Genomic DNA, 14,601 nt, shown 5'->3' with positions numbered 1-14,601 from the left:
TCTCACCTAGTCAGTGAAATACCAATATGCAGTGTAGCCAATCAGAATAAGGTATTATAAGCCAACGTCATACCAATATACGACCAAAATTTTTTCAATTTTTGCGGTCATATAAAAATGTAAACTATGCAAAACATTCAAAGTCAATGAACCATGACATCAGGTGCAAGACCAAATAATTTCCATGGAAATGAGAAATGCATATGAAATTGAATACCAAATACCAATGACTTATTGTTAGGGGTTCCCTAAAGACTAAGCTAAACACAAACGTTGACCTTTTAAATACAGTATTAGAAAAACAGACCATAACATAAAAACTTTACTTTAACCACTGAACCATGAAAATGAGGTCAAGGTCAGATGACACCTGACAGTTGGACATGTACACCTTACAATTATAACAAACACCAAATATAGTCGACCGATTGCTTACAGTATCTCAGATATGGACTTGACCACTAAAACTTAACCTTCTTCACTGATGCATGAAATGAGGTCAAGGTCAAGTGGAAACTGTCTGAGTGGTATTTGGAACTTGCATTGGAGGTTATTTTTCAAATATAGCTATTCTATTACTCATAATAAGAGAGAAATTAAGAGTACTAAAAAAAAACACTAACCCTATGTTGCAATTTCAGCAACAGAAATCGCAGGCTTGACAAAAATCATCATTTAAGGGTAAAAAAATTAATTGAAGCATATTTGTATATCTAGTTGTATGGTATTGCTAATAACTTTTTTGTGTACACGATCTATTGATGATGTCTGGCTGTTTAATGCTCAATGGCAAATTAATGCATATTCAGGTGAGAACATGTTAATATAATGTCATATGAATATGAACTCTACCGTTTACTTGACAGACATAGCAAGTCAGATCTTTAATGTGCTAGTTCACAACAGGGTTTCAAATTAACATTTGGTACTGGAAGGTCCAGGACCTTTGACACTACAAATTGAAAGGTCCACAACCTAAATTCCAAGTTGAATAATAAGTGTAATTGTCTTGTATATTAAGAATTCAAAAAATAAAGTGGTTAGATTTGGAAAAGAAGTGCTCACTCAAGGCATTACAATTAAAGTAACAGTTCAAATTCAAAGCTGTTTAAGTGTTTCATATCTAGTTGCACTATTAAATTAGTTCCTCTGTAAAAACAAAGTAAGAAACTTCCCGATTTTTACTATACCTTCAAAATTGATAAGAAATGACCTCTTGGAATTGTAGTAATATGTTTACACTATAAACATGATAAAAACATCTACATGTAATATCAACATTTATTAATGATCATGATAATAAAGAAAATTAATGTCACATTTAAATGGATTTTGACATGAAAATTTATGAACTAAAAGTAATTTTGAGTTTCTGTATGAAATATTTTTTATCCTGCTTTTTCTTTTTGTTCCATGTATCTTTTGGTTTTCAATTGTAGTGTTTATATTTCATCATCATACAATACATATAGATGTATTATGTCACCTGACTGAAATTATTATTTTTTAATTGTATTTTATTGGCAAACCATGAATTACCCTTATCCGCACCCAGAATCTGATCTGGAATTATAATTGTCTTCATTTCAGGTTATGGCTCCATTGTTTTTCAATGTTGTTTCTGTCAGTCAGATACGATTTTACTCATATTTTCACATTACTTGTAGGCGATTTTTTAGTATAATACTAGCAGTTGAACAAAATAAACATCGCTGTCATGAATAATAAAGATGGAAAAAAAAATTGAGATCATTTGGAAATTTTGGCAAAGTAAATTTTTATTTTATTTTATACCAAAGGTCTGACAGATGTAGCTAGTAACCAAAACAAAAGTCTGATTGCAAAAGTGGAAGGTAGTGGACCTTGGACCACCGCTAATTTAAACCCTTGCACAAGATTCCAAGCCGCAGGAAGACATATATATCCCTACCAGTATAAATGATCCTGACTCAAGTCAAACAATCTTTTATCTAACTCCTCAATACCAGGTGCTTAGCATGAAGTAGAAACTACCAATATTTAAATCTTTGTTTTGACAAGTCTGAGTATTAAACACACAACCTCCCACACTCAAGGTCAACTGGGCTACCACAAGAAAACCTAGGTGGTTTTTTCACTTTTTCTCTTTAAGTTTGAAAGGTAATAAAAACATTAATCATGAAATAAAATTCATTTAAGGGCTATAACTCCTAAAGATTTACAATTGATTGTTTCATTTAATCACTTTTAAATATGTAGCTTGTATCGCTGATTGTTATACCCCTGCTTTAAAAAAAGGGGGGTATACTGTTTTACCTCTGTCTGTCCTTCCGTCAGTCCGTCAGTCCGTCAGTCCGTCCCATGAATATTTTTCGTCACATTTTTCTCAGGAACTACAATACAAGGATTTCTGAAATTTGGTTTCAGGGTTTATCTAAGTCAGCTATATGGTGTGATGCGATTTCAGATTGATCACTTGACAACTTCCTGTTTACTGAACACTTGTTTTTGTTGTTTTCACTTTCTGAATATCTATTATCACCTTTTCAAGACAATAAACAGTAATACTAAATTTTGACAATAATGGTCATTTGGTTTCAGAAATTTGGTAAATCTTTTACATCTTAAAATGCAATTAATTTCTTTTTCTACTTCAGCCCAACTTTTATAGTTTTTAGGATAATATAAATTCAGAAACTATTGTGTGCATGTATTATTGCAACTTTTTAAGAGAGGACAATAATGAAATATCTACATACAGATACATGAACTAGATATCCCCATAGGTATTCATATTATTGTGATACTAATGCTGTTGCATTATTCCCAATAAAAAAAACTCACAATACTTTTTTAATTTACAGTATCAGACAACAATGCTAAAACTAAATTAGCAGTAAAGGGCAACTTTTTTTATGATGAGTAATCTGATAGTTTTGGTTGGACTGAAAATTCAGTAAACCCTGAATTGCGATCCTGATATGACTAACCAGATGCTCCGCAGGGCGTAGCTTTATACGACCGCAGAGGTTGAACCCTGAACGGTTGGGGCAAGTATGGACACAACATTCAAGCTGGATTCAGCTCTAAATTTGGATTGTGATTAAATAGTTGACACATCATAGGTTTCTGACACAGAATGAATGTGTTCTAATGAACTTAAAATTTTTGTTTTCTCTTAGAGCAATTCACTATGCTGTTGAATATTAATCCTCTCAAAAAAATGTTTGAAGAAATTTTCTTTTTTATTTATGAAATTTCAAATGAGAAAAATTGAACCCAATTTTTTTAATCACATCCCCCTTTCCCTTATTCCAAAACTAATCTCAATTAAAATTTCTAATGGAGTTTGCAACAATAACTACTCATTTAAATACATCATAAAATATTAAGATGTAAAAAAAACTGCTTGTTATCACTGAATGGTAAAGATTATTTTAATTTATCAGTTGGTAGTAAAAAGTGAATATACATTGTATATTGTATATAACAAAGATTTAAGTTGATTCTGGACAAAGAAAGATAACTCCAATTAAAAAAAAATCTTGCTATTACACAATATTTTGCAATTAGATATTTCTTGCTTACTATTCTGGACAAAGAAAGATAACTCTAATTTAAAAAAAATTTGCTATTTCACAATATTGTGCAATTAGATATTTCTTGCCATTGCGCAATACTGTGCAATTGAAAAGACTTGCTATTGCACAATACTTAATATAATAATTTTAGATCCTGATTTGGACCAACTTGAAAACTGGGCCCATAATAAAAAATCTAAGTACATTTTTGGATTCAGCATATCAAAGAACCCCAAGATTTCAATTTTTGTTAAAATCAGACTAAGTTTAATTTTGGACCCTTTGGACTTTAGTGTAGACCAATTTGAAAACAGGACCAAAAATGAAGAATCTACATACACAGTTAGATTTGGTATATCAAAGAACCCCATTTATTCAATTTTTGATGAAATCAAACAAAGTTTAATTTTGGACCCCGATTTTGACCAACTTGAAAACTGGGCCAATAATCAAGAATCTAAGTACATTTTTAGATTCAGTATATCAAAGAACCTAACTGATTCATTTTTAGTCAAAATCAAACTAAGTTTAATTTTGGACCCTTTGGACCTTAATGTAGACCAATTTGAAAACGGGACCAAAAGTTAAGAATCTACATACACAGTCATGACAGTTAGATTCGGCATATCAAAGAACCCCAATTATTCAATTTTGATGAAATCAAACAAAGTTTAATTTTGGACCCTTTGGGCCCCTTATTCTGTTGGGACCAAAACTCCCAAAATCAATACCAACTTCCTTTTATGGTCATAAACCTTGTGTTTAAATTTCATAGATTTCTATTTACTTATACTAACGTTATGGTGCGAAAACCAAGAAAAATGCTTATTTGGGTTCCTTTTTGGCCCCTAATTCCTAAACTGTTGGGACCTAAACTCCCAAAATCAATACACACCTTCCTTTTGTAGTCATTAACATTGTGTTTAAATTTCATTGATTTCTATTTACTTAAACTAAAGTTATTGTGCGAAAACCAAGAATAATGCTTATTTGGGCCCTTTTTTGGCCCCTAATTCCTAAGCTGTCGAATCCAAAACTCCCAAAATCAATCCCAACCGTTCTTTTGTGGTCATAAACCTTGTGTCAAAATTTCATAGATTTCTATTAACTTAAACTAAAGTTATAGTGCGAAAACCAAGAAAATGCTTATTTGGGCCCTTTTTGGCCCCTAATTCCTAAAATGTTGGGACCAAAACTCCCAAAATCAATACCAACCTTCCTTTTGTGGTCATAAACCTTGTGTTAAAATTTCATAGATTTCCATTCACTTTTACTAAAGTTAGAGTGCGAAAACTAAAAGTATTCGGACGACGACGATGACGACGACGACGTGATAGCAATATACGACGAAAAATTTTTCAAATTTTGCTGTCGTATAAAAAGGTTTATCTATTCATTGGAGTTAATTTTTGTGGTTGTAATCAATGTTGGTTAAAATAGGAAAAATAGTTTCATGGACAATTTTTTTCAAAACTTTACTAGGATAAATTACATTTATAATGAATCCCAAGTGATGAAATAGCACACACAGCTTATTAGATCAGGTAAACCAATAAACTGCTATCACAGAGATATGTCTTGCCTTTTTGAAATTTTGATTATGCAAATGTTGAAATCAAAATAGCAATACTTTAACATCTTCCACTGATCTGATCACAAACTAATACATGTAAACTACGATAAGTTTCAGTCATTAGACTGTGACTGAGGGGTGAGGCCAAATATTCTCCATGGAAATGAGATGTGCCAATGCTTATACAACTAAATACCAATTATCATTGGCCTACCACTAATGGTTCCCCTTGAACTGACCTAATCACAAACTAGTATATGATAACTCAGAAATGTTTTTAAAGTCAATAGACGAATGACTCAGGGGGCGGAGCCAAATTATCTCAATGTAAATGAGATATGCCAATGCTTACACAGCTACATACCAAATATCACTGACCTACCACTTGTGGTTCCCCATAAACTGACCTAAACACAAACTCATACATGTAAAATAAGCAAAAGTTTCGAAGTCAATAGACCATGACTGAGGGGGCAGGGCCAAATAATCTCCATGGAAATGAGATGTGACAATGCTTATACAACTGCATACCAAATATGATTGACCTACCACATGTTGTTCACCATAAACTAGACCTAATCACAAACTTATACATTGTCGTTGTTTGCTGCTGCCGCCAGAAACAGCATACCTATGTCTCGCTTTTTTACTCCGTCAAGGCGAGACAAAAACTGAAGTACATCACATGAAATATCAAGTGTAATTTTTTTTTAAAGAATGTGAAGAAAATAGAACACATACCTTAGAATGATGAGTAAGATCAAGAACTTCAGTATGACTTAATGATCCATAGGCTAAAAACAAACAGTAAAGATGAAATAATTTTTAAATAAATGAATATTACCAGTAAATGCATAAAACATTTGATAAACTATAACAAAATTTCATTAATAACAAGTGAAACTGCGAGCTACTGCTCACTGATGATACCCCCGCCGCAAGTGGATAATATTAATAGTGTAAAAATATGCAAGTGTTCGGTAAACAGGAAGTTGTCGAGTAATGAATCTGAAAACGCATCACACGGTATAGCTGACTTATAAAAATCCTGAAACCAAATTTCAGAAATCCTTGTATTGTAGTTCCTGAGAAAAATGTGACAAAAATTTTCAACTTGGCTATCATGTGTAAAATCATACAAGTGTTCGGTAAACAGGAAGTTGTCGAGTGATGAATCTGAAAACGCATCACACGGTATAGCTGACTTATATAAATCCTGAAACCAAATTTCAGAAATCCTTGTATTGTAGTTCCTGAGAAAAATGTGACGAAAATTTTCAACTTGGCTATCATGTGTAAAATCAGACAAGTGTTCGGTAAACAGGAAGTTGTCGAGTGATGAATCTGAAAACGCATCACACGGTATGGCTGACATATATAAATGTTGATACCAAATTACAGAAAGGGTGGATGTGTAGTTTCTGAGAAAAATGTGACGAAAGTTTCATGGGACGGACTGACTGACGGACGGACTGATGGACGGACGGACTGACAGACAGAGGTAAAACAGTATACCCCTCTTTTTTAAAGCGGGGGTATAAATATAAGATTCTAAATTCTACTATAAAGTATTCAAATCATAGTTGTATTTCACAATCTGTTCTTTTATGTGCAATACCACCAAAACACAGTACTTAGGTTCATCATTATTTGTTGGATACCATTTTTTTTGGATTTCTTATGTACAGGTGACCCACATTATATGTCCCTCTCTAGAACATATTGTAAACATAATGGAAACCTCTATGGAGTCTGTAAACTTTCATATATAGTTCATTCAGCTAGAACACTTCAATTGCTCTTTTATTATTCCATTTCTTACATAAATGAGTGAAATTGGTTAAAATAATCATTAAAGGGCAATTACTCCAATACAAGTTCTCTGCTGATCTCAGTCATTTGAGTTTTTGGAGAATTTGCCTTGCTGATCATTATTCCTGATAAAAGTGTCTATTTATCTATGATAGTTTTTTTCTAAGTAAGCCATATCACAGAAATAGGTAAAAATTTGGGTAATCAGACATTTTTTTAAACATGATACCTCAAAGATGATTGGGGAGAAGTTTGGTTAAATGTAGACAGGATTTTTTAGAGAAGATTTCTGTAAAAGTTAACAGACCACAGCAACAGACAACAACAAAGAAGCTTTGTCATGTTTCAGACTAAACAAAAATGCAGCTCTATTGAATAAAGTCTTTTCAATCTTTTGATTTTCAAGGACAGAAGGATGAAATGACTGTCCATTGAATGGCATGGGCATTGAAATTTTAAAATGGATTTTAAATAGAATATTATTTCAGTCATGAAGGTGTTTTATGTTATTCATGCTAAAATGTAATGTATTTTTACTAACCTGATGTTTGGATTTTAGATTTTTCACCACTACTAAAGCTTGTATTAATTGCAATGTTTTCCTCTGCAGGTTTCTTTGTGTTGGAGGAAAGAAAGAAGACCTTTTCTGCTGTAGGATTAGGCCAAGATAAAATTCCTTTTTTATCAACACAACAGAGAGACTGAAATAGGAAAAAAGCATCAATGAAAATAAATTATAAAGAGGAAGAAATATCCATATTCAAGTTTAAATCAGATTTCAAACTAATTTATATATCTTGCAGTTATTTCAGCAGCATCAACTAAAGAGGATAAAGAGGGACATACTGTATACTTGATTAGACTGTTTATGTAAATATACTACATCAGAAAGGAAAAAAATAAATAATAGGTACATTAGTATACACAAGTAATTGAGAAAGTAATTATTGTGGATTCATTTTTTTCCGTGGATACCAACTATTATGGATTGCAGATTTTTCATTTGTTGATATTTGATTTCATTGATTTGCCAAAATCTGGAGACAATCTCTTATAGTGTGCTCTCAACAAAAACTATAAAAAAAACTTGAGCTTCCAGTTCTCCTTTTCCTACTTCAATTCTTCTTTTTTACAATCAAAGATGGACAAGATCCCCTTCTTATCTTAATACAATTAACACAATATGGCATCTAAATAAAGAGTACAAGATAAGGCTTGTCATTCCAAAGGGATATATCAAATGTATAATAGTTGTACTAACTGTAATAGATCCAAGAACTTGTGTTATATTAACTCTCCTGGTTACCACAGAACAATCTCCTTGTAATATTGACCAAAACCAGCTGAGAATTTTATTGTAGTTTACATCCAGTTTGGTGTCGTCCTCTGATATAGTACTGTCACTACTAAAACTACTCTCGGAATCAACCTTTCAAAATATAGAAAATAAAAAAATAACATGTTAATAAAAAATAATTAGAATAGTTTCAATGGACTCCATCTTTACACAAATTTTAAAACTGTCAAAGGGAAATAACTCAAATTAATCTAATTTGTTATTTAAAACTTTATATGAATATTTAAGAGAAATGTAGACTTCAAAAAAAATAGTTGACTTGACCTTACATATTGCTGATATAAACATTTGATATACAAATTCCTATCAGTCCCTAAAAAAATATAGGCTTCAGCACACTAATGATGCAATTAAACTGATTTTCAAACTTTTCAACGATATCGCAGATATAAATCTTGATATTTATTTCAGAAAAATTTAGCAAGAATTGTACACATGAGAGAGAGCACTTAAAATGCAATTTTCTGTTTAATTAATATTTCCAAAGGCAGAACTATCTTAATAGTTAATTGGCACTGATTTTTTACTAGTCCAAGACCATGCTGATATAAACCTTTGATCATGTTGATAAAAATTTGTCGAAATTGTACATGAATGCAATTTTTCATGTAAATAATATTTCCATGGGCAAAACTCTTTTGAAAATAGTTGATCAGCACTGATATTTGAATTTGTCCAAGATATTGATAATATAAATCAGTGATATAACTTTCGTAAAAATTTGGCAACAATTGTATATGAAAGAGCTTGTACAATGCAATTTTGCAGAATATGTCCTTCTCAAGTGATGGAACTGAAGCAACAGGATTATCCTACAATTAGCTAGAACTAATTGGAATTTCAAAGCGTAACTATACCTTAAGCCACAACAAGAAAACTGACTTGTAAGGGCCCTGTTTGAACATTTTTGTCTAAAGAGCAGAGAAAAATAATTAATACAAAGGTGAACAAAGCAAAAGATGTTCCTTAGGTATACATATTTGTGCATATCATGTTACAGAATTTTTTCCTAATCTAATATACGCCCAGTATATGCAATGTGTAAATTGTTGCTCTCTAACCCTAAAATGAGTCAAAGCAGTACACTTGACTATCACACCATACTTAATGGGTAAATTTGTTAAAAAAAAAACAGGAATCTTGTATCTATTTATGTACTCAATACACACCTTGGTATATTTTGCTGTATGTGATGCTGAAAATACTCTGGCTTGACCATATATGTCAAGAATCCTCCATAACAAAGGATATAAAGCAGGTACCATAGGAAGAATGATATGGACCTAGAACAATATAAATATACATCACTCAAAACTAAGCTGAAGTATCATGTGATATCCAATTGGAAAAAAAGTAGACAACGACTGGCAACATGAACTTTTGTTATCAACCATTTTTGGCATTTAATAAAAATCATGTCATTAATCTCTGAATGTACAACATTTGAAAGAGCTATGAATATTACCTGTAAAACCAGAAACATTTCTGTCCAATGTCCACTATGATCAGGCATATACATGTATCTTAGAATGTTTACCAATAACATTATTGCCTGAAAAAATATGAATAAGCAACATAAGTATCTAGTCTGTAATGAGTTATCTAACTTTTGTATGTTTTTATAATACCAGGCCAACCTTAAAAATATGTTTGTTTGCAGTTTTCCGACTGTACCTTCAGACTGAAGGGTCGGTAGGTAGGAAAAATATTTTATTTTATCAGCCAAAATACAGTTTAAACAAGCAGTTACACTAAACCAAGTTTCTTGTGAAGAAAAAAAAAACATTTTAAAACAACAAACACTGGACATGCTGAAAACCAACATCAAATGAACAGGCATTTTCAGATAAAAAACTGTTTAACCAAAACTGAAACTTTAACATAGTGTCATTATCCAATTTATGACATAAAATATGGTATAATTATTAAATACTGGAACACTTATAAACAAGGAATGTCATTATGACTAGAACTGTTTTAAAGAAATATATTCAGACATGTATGCTTCTTGACTAGAATGTTTTTTCATCAGAAAAATGTAGATATTAAAGATTTATAAGACAATGTATTAAAGAGTATTTTTAATAAAAAAAAATAACCATTGAATCTTCCTCAATTGAAAAAAAGGCAACTTGAAAAAAAGTATTAAGACATTCGACTGTTTTCATATTTCTAACAATATTTAATTATATATGTGATAAGGTTATATTTTTGCCAGGCTTTAATGAAAACCAAAGAAATCTAAAGTTTGGGGTGAAATTCATAGCACCCCATTAAAAGTAAATGGTCTGTACTGAAATGTTTTTAATGCATAAAAAAAATTGGCAGAATAGCTCCTCAGGTCATGTTTTAATTGAATTCACACAGACCACACAGTTTGGGTATATTTAATATTGTAAGAAAGAGAATAATTGCAATGAGTGGGGCAGCCCCCCTTATCCTAAAGGAGCATACTCATTGCAATTGAAGATAGATTTAATATAGAGAGAGTATATTTATTTTTCAAGCTAACCATTCATTTTCTCTACATCTTTGTGTAGTTAGGGTTGCTTCATATTGATTTGGCATGATCTATATCCATTAACATTTCAAATGAGCCCTTCCTCCGTACAGGCGTGTTTACAGATATCCATGAAGATTTAAGTCACGGAGGAGTGGTTTCATCTTTGTCGTCTTCACAACGATTTGTAGAAAATATGCCATACTTCAAGCTGCTGTCGAATTACTTAACCACTGAAATTGGTTCCATAAAGTCAGGCTCCACAGATTCTGTACCCGATTGTTTGAGACAGAATGGTTATCGTGTCAGTTATGAATATCTGCTGCATCATCGTCAATGATATCATCACACATCATTACATGTGCCTGAATCTGTATAAACAGTTTACTAATAAACTTTTTTGTTTGTTATTTGTCTTAAAATTGACACGAGACGTCGGCGTAAAGTACTCCTCCGTGACTTCATGGATACCTGTAAACAATTTCCATGTGCTTTATCATTAAATGGTCACATGAACGCTTGACGGGAAGCTAAGAAAAACCGAACTTGAAATGCGTAATTGACCCAGACTTTAAATCATTTCCGGAAAGGACCCAAAATTCTGGATCGCGTCAATAGAAGTATTAAAAAAAATTTCTTCAAATTTAAAGCAATAAAATTTTCACAGTCGGGAGGATTTTCAAGGGTCGGTCGGTAAACTGCAAACAAACAATATTTTAATTTAAGCCCCAGCAACAGAAATACATTAAAGTCTAATAAAGAAGACACATGCACCTTACTCTTAATGCCTAATTAAAATTGATTGTTAGCTAGGAACTACAAACTAAGCTAAGGGCTGACTACAGTCAATGCTAGAGAACTCTAAGTCTAGACAAAAAAGACTCAAATAAAAATCATGGATCATACACGCATGGTCCAAATACTTGTATGGTCTGGAACAGATATGTGCAACTGCATTTTAAGTTCTCATTATCTAAAACATTTCATGAAATTCTGACAAGTGGTTTCAGAAGGAGTTGTAATGGCAAACTGTTGCAAAAGTATATTTAGGCCAAAATTGTAAATTAAAAGAGGCTTAACTCTAGAAAAAAATATTGAATCATAATTTCTTGTTAACATACACATATACATAGTACTGTAAATTCAGAAATTACTGCTACGTTTTTATTATAACGAAAAATGCGACAGGGTTATAATCACAATATTTTATACTTGCATTTTGAAATTTTTCATATGAATTTGGCAGGATTTTTCTCAATATCGCAAAAATTAAAATCGGATTTTAGTCTAAAATTACAAAATTGCAATAATAAATGCAACATTCATTTCTGAATTTACAGTTTGTCATAATTAGCTTACAAATACTACAGGTATTAATCTCCTCTCAACCAAATGACTTGCTATTAAATATCTCTCATTTTCTATTACTGTAACAGGTCTTGGAAACTCATCTTCAAGCATAGTTCTAAAATGGAGAAAGAAATAGTGATTTCTGCTTACAAATTCATAAATATATTATAAGGACAAGTAGTCTATTCAGATTTTCTTTCTTGCATACATTAACAATATTCAATCAATTGCAGAAGTATTAATGTACAAATTTTACATTATTATCAATATAAATATAAAATGCTTCATTTGACAATTTATCTAAAATAAAATGAAATGTGTCCCATCTGTGTCCCATGATGCCCTGTTTGCATAAAACATTATATAGGGACAAAACTCAAGTACAGTAAAAGTGACACTACCCATAGTTATACTTAGTCAGAGTTTTGTAGTAATAGGCATTGTGTATAAAGTTCATTACATTTGGTTAAGGCAAAGTTAGGTAAGAGAATAACAAAGAAAAAATCTGCATTTTTTAAATTTGTAAAGGGCATAACTCTAGAATAATAAAAATGAGGCCACCAAAATTCAAACTTGACCTGTATTTTGTGGAAATAAGCCTTGCACATCAGTATCATAATATTTCTTTAGAGAAAGGAAACAAAAAAATTCAGCAACTTTTCTATTGTGATTGGGGCATAACTCTAGAATGGTAAAAAGTGATGGTACCCAAAATCAAACTTGATCTGTGTTTTGTAGTAATAAGCATTGTATATAAGTTTCATAAAACTTGGTTGAGACAAACTAACATTAGAGAACAGAAACCTATTTTAGGACGTACAAAAGTATGAATAGACAGACTTTATATGCCCCTCTGTACAGTGGTGGCATAAAAAGTTATTTTGTTGAAACTAAAAGAAAATAACTTTTTTGGCACCAGAATTTGGTGGTTCGATGGAATAAATCAAATCCCCAAATCTTCCTTTTGATCATTTACAAATAAACTTCGCTTGTATTTATTTTGAAACATATTTTTTAACTCATTTTTGGATGTCATATCTTTACAGCAACCTCAAATACAACATAATGATCATTCCTAAATTTTCATGTAGGTTAACATGTTACATTTTAATAATTTTGTTAATTTCCTTGATAAAAGCAGTGATTGAATGAAAATAATTAAAAGCGTTCTTCTCAAAACATGATGCTTCCAATTTAAATTCTGATGTTTCATTATTTATAGGTAGAATTGATTGTTTCTCCTTTTAGTAAATCATTATTACCTCAAATTCTGTAGAAATACTGTTTCAAGCATTACAAATTTTTGAGCAGTTACAGGTTTACAGTTGTGTGGCGTTCCTTTGTAGTCAGAATATTCTTGAGAAGTAGAACAATACATTTCTCCCTGATTCAATAATACCTCTTTTCCATCTGCCTATAAATAGAGACTTTTTTAGTGTTTATAGTTCACAATATAGGTTATATAAAAATATAATATACACAATTCTTTTCCTTTCAGACAATTGAATAAATGACAAAAAAGGATGACAGCAATGTATGAATATTTTACCTCTAATTGTCTGCAGCTACCTGGAACAATATGTCCAGGCCTTAATAGTATTACATCACCAGCTACCAGTAATGGGACAGGTAAATTAACCACCTGATTATCTCTGAGTGTCCACTGCAGTGATACACATGGTGACAAAGGGGTGTGAATGTTAACATAATCATCAATAGTCCATGAGGGAGCATTCAAACAATCTGAAATAAACAAGTATAGAATTATCATTCAACAAGTATTTTCTTTCAATATTTAGTAAAAGTTGGGTAAATTATGTCATTCCATAAAAATATCAAAAATTTCATTGGTAAAAATGAGCATATGTGAATGGTAAGAAGGGGTCATGTCTACCTGGCAAAAATGAGTCACATTCTTTATCTAATGTTTTAATTAACAAAGCTTCAAGAAAAATTTTCACAGCTGAATCTTCATAAGTTAAAGTGGAAGGTACCAATATAAGACATTGCTATACATTTTATAATGATACATGGTCATCCAAAGTTGCGAATTACATCATATTTTACATGTTTCAAAATGTTTCCATGTATAATAAACCTAATACAAGTATTTAATGTTGAAAACATTATTCATATTTCAATTCGTCTTTGTGGAAAAGAAATTAAAATCGATTTCATGTTATACAAAATATCAATGATGAAATACTCCAGTCTTGTGCGTATTCAAATTGTTGCTGGAATGAAATTGAACACTTAAAAGACATCTTATGAAAAGTCAACTCTAATGAAATGATTTTGTAGAAAATCTAGTAGGAATAGATCTAGATATTGCCTTAGATATGTGAACAGTGATGAAACTGCTGCTCTTGTGCTCTTAGCTTTTGTCCGGTACATGTAATGATTTTATGTAATTGTTTAAAACACCACATCCTTTACATCTATGATATTT

General features: G+C 31.4%; 1 protein-coding gene across 2 annotated transcripts in view; it reads right to left on the bottom strand.

Annotated features, from left to right (window-relative positions):
* The window catches only part of LOC143045567 (transmembrane protein 94-like), a 64,053-nt gene that overhangs the window by 38,891 nt on the left and 10,561 nt on the right, over positions 1-14,601 (bottom strand). The window contains exons 4-11 of one of the 2 annotated variants that reach the window (XM_076218168.1): positions 13,702-13,895; positions 13,415-13,566; positions 12,162-12,267; positions 9,768-9,854; positions 9,472-9,585; positions 8,207-8,374; positions 7,487-7,646; positions 5,875-5,927 (exon numbers count right to left, since the gene is read on the bottom strand). In XM_076218168.1, the coding sequence (XP_076074283.1) occupies positions 5,875-5,927; positions 7,487-7,646; positions 8,207-8,374; positions 9,472-9,585; positions 9,768-9,854; positions 12,162-12,267; positions 13,415-13,566; positions 13,702-13,895 (1,034 nt within the window). The remainder of the gene's footprint in view (positions 1-5,874; positions 5,928-7,486; positions 7,647-8,206; positions 8,375-9,471; positions 9,586-9,767; positions 9,855-12,161; positions 12,268-13,414; positions 13,567-13,701; positions 13,896-14,601) is intronic. The other variant, XM_076218169.1, reaches the window with a different exon arrangement.

The sequence above is a fragment of the Mytilus galloprovincialis genome, chromosome 9 (assembly GCF_965363235.1).
Source record: "Mytilus galloprovincialis chromosome 9, xbMytGall1.hap1.1, whole genome shotgun sequence".
Lineage (NCBI taxonomy): Eukaryota > Metazoa > Mollusca > Bivalvia > Mytilida > Mytilidae > Mytilus > Mytilus galloprovincialis.
This window is presented reverse-complemented; position numbering and strand designations above follow the sequence as displayed.